The 7060-nt window shown below is 64.3% G+C and overlaps 2 protein-coding genes across 2 annotated transcripts; one reads left to right on the forward strand and one right to left on the reverse strand.

Moving 5' to 3' along the window:
• Positions 1–85: 85 nt before the first annotated feature.
• MNEG_12278 (transcription initiation factor TFIID subunit D4) lies at positions 86–1725 on the reverse strand (the record flags this gene model as incomplete). Its single annotated transcript, XM_014039249.1, has 4 exons — positions 86–256; positions 623–970; positions 1244–1478; positions 1673–1725. 4 exons carry the CDS (start codon positions 1723–1725, stop codon positions 86–88), a joined length of 807 nt encoding a protein of 268 aa, XP_013894703.1.
• A 1327-nt stretch (positions 1726–3052) lies between these two features.
• On the forward strand, positions 3053–6919 carry MNEG_12279 (WD repeat-containing protein 90; the record flags this gene model as incomplete). The annotated part of the gene is made up of 10 exons (XM_014039250.1): positions 3053–3071; positions 3235–3531; positions 3657–3721; positions 3921–4037; positions 4319–4507; positions 4725–4834; positions 5006–5349; positions 5590–5997; positions 6186–6319; positions 6554–6919. 10 exons carry the CDS (start codon positions 3053–3055, stop codon positions 6917–6919), a joined length of 2049 nt encoding a protein of 682 aa, XP_013894704.1.
• Between the last annotated feature and the right edge of the window lie 141 nt (positions 6920–7060).

Consider the following 7060-nt stretch of genomic DNA (forward strand, 5'->3'; position numbering starts at 1 on the left):
GAGGAGGGGTGGGGGAGTAGGGGTGGTGGGTGAGGGTAAGCTGGGGCGATTTGGAGGAGGAAAGTTGCGGAGCAGGGGTCCGCAATCAAGGGGTTCGGGGAAGGGCCAATGGCTTCTGGTGAAGCTCAGAAGTTGGGGAGGCGTGGCTGCAGGCAAGCGGCAGACGGGCGGCGGCGTTGCGCACCTGCAGGAGGCCGGCCTCTGCCTCAGCGGCGGACGCATCGCTGTCCAGCAGCAAAGGGGGGCCGTCGTACACCTGTGTGCAGCAACGTTGGCAGGTGCAGGGGTGAGCGTGATTATCGAAGGGTGCATGCATGTTGGTTATGAGCATCTTCAAGTATGTGACTTGTATGTCAGAGCGCGCGAGCGCGCTCGTGTGTGTGTGTTTGTGTGTGTGTGTGTGTGTGTGTGTGTGTGTGTGTGTGTGTGTGTGTGTGTGCATGCGCGCGCGTGAGCACACAAGTTGAGTGCCCGCCATTGAACGTTTGGGTGGGGCAGCGCGTCCAAGGGCAGACCGCCTGGGACACGTCACAGCAGGCGCGGAGCTATGCTGCGTGCTGCAGGTGCCGCGGGCCGCCCGCAGCGCCGCCGCCCCACCGCCGCCTGGCCCTGCACCCCCCACCTCGAAGCGGATGTGCTCGTTGATGACGGCCAGCAGCAGCCACAGCTTGTTGCCATGCAGAAAGTGCATGAGCAGCTCAAAGCTGTAGGCGCACATTCGTACCAGCGGCCGCGCGGCGCGGTCCAGGGCCGCCTTGGCAAAGGGGTGGGTCTCCAGGTGCGACGGCAGCGCGATCCCCTGCAGCTGCGACACCTCGTGCGCGCGCGCCGCCGAGCGGCGCCCGCCGGCATCAGTCATGCGGGCGTGGTGGGCGCGCAGCAGCTCGGCGGCGGCGGGGCCGGCGCCGCGCGCGACGAGGCGGAGGTGCGTGTGGACGAACACAGGGTAGACCACGCGCCGCAGCTCCGGCTGCGTTTGCGGCGAGGGTTCGGGGGTGCAGGCCTTGTGAAACATGCCAAGCACGCCGCCCAGGTGGGTGTGTGCTGCCAGACATGTCCGCGACTGTGGCACCCGCTGGGGAGCACCGCCGCTGCGCGCAGCGAGGTGGCGCATGTTCGCGCCCGCCTTGTGCACGTCAGAGCAGCGCTGGAAGCTGATCGCCGGTGCCCTGCAACACCTTGCACGCGTGAACGCATCGAGCCGCCTATCTCATCATACACACGCCTCCATGCGTATGCTCACCTTGTACAGATCTAGAGATGCGTCCACGAACCGCAGCAGCGCGTCAAAGCTGTCCAAATACGCCTGCGGCGCCGCGTCCGCCGCATAGCTGCCCAGCAGGCCGCGCGCTAGGCCTGCATCGGCCGCGTCGGGCTGCGCCTGCGCGAGTGCGGCGGCTGTCGCGCCGGGGCCGGCATTGGGTGCCGGACCGGCGACGCTGCCCTCCCGCTGGAAGACTTGAAGGGTGTGGTCGAGCCTGGGATCAAGGATGCAAGGGTATGCCAAGGCAAGAGCGGCATGACGTGCGGCGTCGCGGCATCAACTCCCCTCCAGCAAAGCAATGCTGCTGCACCATCGCAGCAGATGCCTTGGTCCGCTGCAGCGAGGAGTGACAGGTCGCCGGGTGCACCGAGCCAAGCATGTGCGCAGTACATTAAACAGGGCGCTCACTTGCGCTTCTTCAAGTACTGCACCACCAGGAGGTCCAGTTCCGAGTCCCGCATCGCGGCTGTGCTGCCCGGTGCCGGCGCAGGGCGCCCGCCCGATGCGACGCTGCTGCTGTGTGTCAACACAGCAGTGCGCCGCGGCGATGGCGCAAGGTCCTGCAATCCACTAAGATCTAGATGAGTCTACTTTTCAAATCCACGATCATTTCGCAACATTCGATGCACCAGAGAAGGGCAGAACGATGAGATCACACACAGTAGATCAAAACCAGCATAACAATCGAAAGAACAAGCTGCGGCGAAGAGCAGGACATGAAATGGTTTGCTGCATCAGGGGCTCTGCTGTGTCTACGGTACCGGTAGAGTGTCGTGCACGCGGTGCCGCCTGCGCTGCAAACATGGCGCCGACCGCACATTTTATGCCGACATGGCGCATACAAGTATGAGCGGGAACCACAGGCCCTACAAGCGATTTCTGTTCCCCTGGTGCAAATTGCTCGCAAACGCACCCAAGCGGTCTCCTGTAAACCCGCAGCGCCCTTACACCAGCCACTCAGGTCACCATGGCCACCAGTGTGGCTTTGGGTGGTCACGCTTGATATTCCACCTGCCTGGCTGTCAGAACAGGCGTGACCCTGCCAAGCTTCCTGTTTCTTGCACAGGCTCGTAGGGCTCCCAGATAGTGCACAGGGCACCCCGTGGGGTTGTCCAACAAAGCAGCGTGGCCAGTGCTTGCTTGTGCCCAAGTGTGGACACGGTGTTCCCACAGGTTTCTGGCCTAGGTGGCGCATAGATTTAAGTCTCTCATGGCTGAAACGCGGCATTCAAGACGGCCAAATTGCAGCAGCAACAGCAGCGGTTTGTTGCCGCGAAGTTGAGACTGCGTTCCTTGGCAGCATGCGTCCTGCCGTGCCCCATGGAACGCACACTCGCCCGCGTGCGACCCGTTTTTGGAGGGGAGGCCGGTGACATAAGCCGGCACAGGGCTGTGGTCCGGTGGGACAGATCAGGCCTTGAGGGGCGTGAGGAGTTGGGATGGGTGCGGGACACGCGTGTCAGTCGGCAGGCACTTTGCATTTCGCCATCCAGCTTTAGTAGCTTGTGGCTAGCACTTGATCAATACGGTGTTTTATAATGTTTAATCCCCGGAACATGCTACGGGGGTTGCTGCACATGTAGGCTGATGATACGATACCGATGCACTCCCCTGTTTGACCGACCACTTGACTGATCTGTCTGCACGAAGGCCTGGATCCCGTCAGATAACAATATGGTGATCATACAGTGATATCTACGCTCCAAGCGAGCCAGCCCTCGGGGAGCGGGGCGATCTGGCCAGCGGGCGGGCTTCCAAACTCCACGTTCCGCTGCAAAGCCTGCACGTATGGCACCAATTATACCAGGTGATTTGAATCCTGCGCGCACCGCATAGCCACGCATGTCAAGCACTTCGCAGAGGTCTGCTGCGCATTGGTGCATGCTGCAGGCCCCCACAATGCAGATGCTGGGTACATACCGGTACTGCACACGCAGGCCCCTTGCGGATGCCCGCACCCGCAACTGCAGCACAAAAGGCTGCAGCCGCTGCGGTGACAGATGCGGCTGCCAGCAGCAGCGGCGGCGGTGGTTGGCAGGCGCCCTATGTAAACGTCTTCCGACTCTGCGGCGTCGAGGTCGCTGGCGCACCTGTGGCGGAAGCCCCCACTGCCACCCCCGCCGCCAAGCCCGGCGCGGACCAGCGGCACGGCGCACCGGAGGGCGGCCCGGCGAAGCTGGGCTACGAGAAGTCGGGCTGCGTGCGCGAGAAGATGGACGCCAAAATCGGCAAGCGCGTGCTGCGCATCACCGGTACCATACCCGCAGGTGCGTGCGTGGTGGGGCAGCGGCATGGTGGAGGAATTCCTCACAAGGGGGCACCTGTACTGCAGCTGCGAAGCCCCCCCCTATTTGAACGCCGGCGCTGCTGACCCCGCGCTGCGCCGCCGCAGTCAACTACATCAAGCTGCCAAAGGCCAAGAACATGTGCCTCACCGGGCGGTTTTGCTACCTGCAGGTGCGCAGCTGCGGCCGCTGCTGTCTCAGACCTTGCACTCTGGGGTACACAAGGTGTTGCCCCTCTCTCGGCGCACACCTTTGGGGGGCGGCTGGCGCAGCGATGTTGGCCTGGATGGACGAGCTGAGGTCTGCAGGACATACAGAGCGCAGCCGGTGACATCGGCATGCTGATGTGCCCGCCCTGTTGCGCGCACCAGGTTAAGCTTGAGCCGCCGCACCTGTTCAGCTTCCACTTTGAGTTTAGCACCGCGGATGGCAATACGGCGCGCGTTTCGATGGGTAACATCCTAAAGGATGCGGCAACAGTTGGCAAGGTGAGTGCAGACATGGCGTGCGCCAGAGCATGCATGCGTCTGTGTTTTGCATGGGCATGTATAGATTTTCTGCATCTGCACATGCAGCTGTATGAGGTGCGAGTCTGCAAGTTTACTCATGTGTGTGTGTGTGTGTGTATAGGTGTGTGTGTGTGTGTGTGTGTGTGTGTGTGTGCGCAAGGGTTTGCCCGCAAACATGCACGTGTGTGCATCTGAGCCTGAATCACGAAGCTGACACCAATCCACACGAACATACCGATTATCCCTGGATGTCCGCCCAGCGCAAGAACGGGACGCTGTCGCTGTCGATGGGCGGCACTGCGGGCCGCTGGACGCTGCTTTGCGTCGACCTGGCGGCGGCGGCGCGTGCTGCGGGCGGCGCCGGCTACGTCGCGCTGCGGTCGTTGCAGCTGTGCGCGACGATGAGCGTGCGGGGTGTGTTCACCTCCGACATCAAGTTTGGCATCAAGGTGGGCATTGGGGACTTGGATCGAGCAAAGCCTGCCGTGTCTTTGGGGTATTTTCAGCCTTCGGCACTGTTTTCAGCGTCAGAACTTTTGCAGGTCAGTATCCAAGCCGGGTATGCCAGACAGCAGCTCTGAGAACGCACCAAATGACAAGGCAGTCGCGGTTGTAATCCTTAGCGCCCGTTGCGCCCTACAACGCTCCCCGCCCCTTCTGCGCCAGTCCCTGCCCCGCGACATGGTGATGTCACACGCACTGGAGGCCTCCGCTTTCGACACGCTGTGGCTGCCGGCGGAGCCCGCAGACTTGAGCGAGGCGCCCGTGCTCGTCACGTGAGAGGGGGCGTGCGGTGTGTGTGTGTGTTTGGGGGGGGGGTGTGATCACCAAGCTTGGGTTAGGCGCGACGCATCGCCAAGTGCTGCAGCTTGGACTATTGCACGGCTGCCGTGCGCGCGCTGAGCGTCGGCCGCCCCTCAACCCCTGCCTTTGTGGCGGGCACGCAGACCGGTCAGGCGCAGCAGCGCGTACGCCGCAGCGATGGGCCTGATGGCGGCGGCGCCGCCGGCGCCGGCGGACGGCAGCCCTTGCAGCGGCGCGGCGGTCGTGCGGGAGCCCTCGTCACGCAGCATACGAGGGGGCAAGCGAGCAGCAGGCACGGGAGCGGCAGCGGCAGCCACAGGCGCGCGGCTGGCTGCCTGCAACCCTGCTGCAGCCGGGGCCGAGCCGTTGAACGGGGCGGCAGCCTGCGCGGCTTGGGAATTGGAGGCAGAAGAGTCCCACAAGGCAAACGAGGCGGAGGTCGAGGGTGTTCCATTCATGCAGTTGGAGCGGGTCATTGGATACACTGGTGGGGACTATTCTTTAGGGGGAGGAAGGTGCATGGGTTCGCTATGGTGCAAAGGGCTTCCGAGCCGCCGCCGCCAGCCGCAACCAGGGCAATGGGCCCAAGCCAGAACTCGAAGCAGCTCGGCTGGTCCGTTAGGGCTGGGCCGGCCGCGACGCCGCCAGGCACAGCGCACCGTTGTCACCAGGAAACGCACCCCCACTGCACCCGCCTGCCGGGCTGCCATCCGCCATTTACTTGCAGGGGAGTTCACGGGCACGCTGCTGTGGTCTCAATCCACCGACGAAATCGTGTTCACGGCCGCATCCCTCATCGTGGCCATGCCCGCGAGCGGCGGTGCCACCACGCCTGGCAGCCCCAGGGCCGGCGCCAGCAGCAGCCCCGGCAAGCGCCGTGCGCGGCGCGGCGACCCCAGCCCAGAGGACGACACGGCGTGGGGCAGCGATTCGGGCGGCTGGGCCGCGGGCACGGACGCGGGCGGCGCGGCGCGGCAGCAGCGGCGGCAGCGGCTATTTGTCGGCCACACGGCTTATGTGGTGTGCCTGGCGCTCGGCGGGGACGGGCGGCTGCTGGCGAGCGGCCAGGAGGGGCGGCAGCCTGTGGTGCGGCTGTGGGACTTTGGGAGCGGCGAGTGCCTCGCCATACTCTGCGGTGAGAGCCCTCTCCCATGTTTCAGCCACACCACTAGTGGCAGCCTGCGAGGCTGCAACTGTTCTCGAACTGCTGTGCGCTGTCGTGCTTGTCAGTGTGCTTGGCCTCTCCAAGTGGCACACGCCATAGGATTCCGGATTCCGATTGACCTGCCCACCTCTACCCCGCCCATATTCCACCCCTCTCAGCCCACTCTGCGCACCTGACTGCGCTCGACATGTCGCCCGACGGGGGGGCGCTGCTGGGGGTGGGGCAGGACGGCCACGCCCGGCAGCTGATGGCACTGTGGGACGTTGGCGGCGTGTCGAGGGACGAACAAGTGGTGCGCTGACATCTGCGGGGCAAGGGGGAGCCAGGGTCTCGCGTTGGGGTCAAGACCCTGGACCCTTTGCACGGCTAATGGGGTCAGCCTGGGCGCTGGCAGCCGGCTCGTGGCGCACGTCCCGGGGGCAACCAGCTGGGTCGGGTGTTTTGTCAAGGCAGGCTGTGCCTCCAGCAATCAGCAGCACTGACTCTCCTCCGACGGCGCACGCGTCTTGCGCCGCGCTTCTGCCAGGCGCCGCTGCTGGCCAAGTGCGTGACAGACTACAATGTCCGCGCCGCCTCCTTCTGCCCCTTTGAGCCGGACGCATTCATGACCGCCGGCCGCGACAGCATACGCTGCTGGCGCCTCGCCAAGGGCGGCCGCGTGCGCGGCATGAGCGTGCGGCGCACCGGCGGCGCGGGGCCGCTCGGCCGCGCGGGCGGTGGCGGGGCGGAGGCGGTGATCGGCGGGACGGCCGCGCCCGGGGCCGCGGCGGGGCCGAATATATTCACGGCCATCGCGTACGAGTGCGGGCCCGCGGCGGCGCAGGTCGCGCGGCGCTACGCTTTTGTTGCGAGCGCGGCGGGTACCGTGTTTCAAGTTGACTACGACAGGTGAGGGTTAGCGTGTGTGATGTGATGTGATGTGATGTGATGTGATGTGATGTGATGTGATGTGATGTGATGTGATGTGATGTGATGTGATGTGATGTGATGTGATGTGATGTGATGTGATGTGATGTGATGTGATGTGATGTGA

The sequence above is a fragment of the Monoraphidium neglectum genome (assembly GCF_000611645.1).
Source record: "Monoraphidium neglectum strain SAG 48.87 unplaced genomic scaffold scaffold03161, whole genome shotgun sequence".
In the NCBI taxonomy this organism is placed as follows: Eukaryota; Viridiplantae; Chlorophyta; class Chlorophyceae; order Sphaeropleales; family Selenastraceae; genus Monoraphidium; species Monoraphidium neglectum.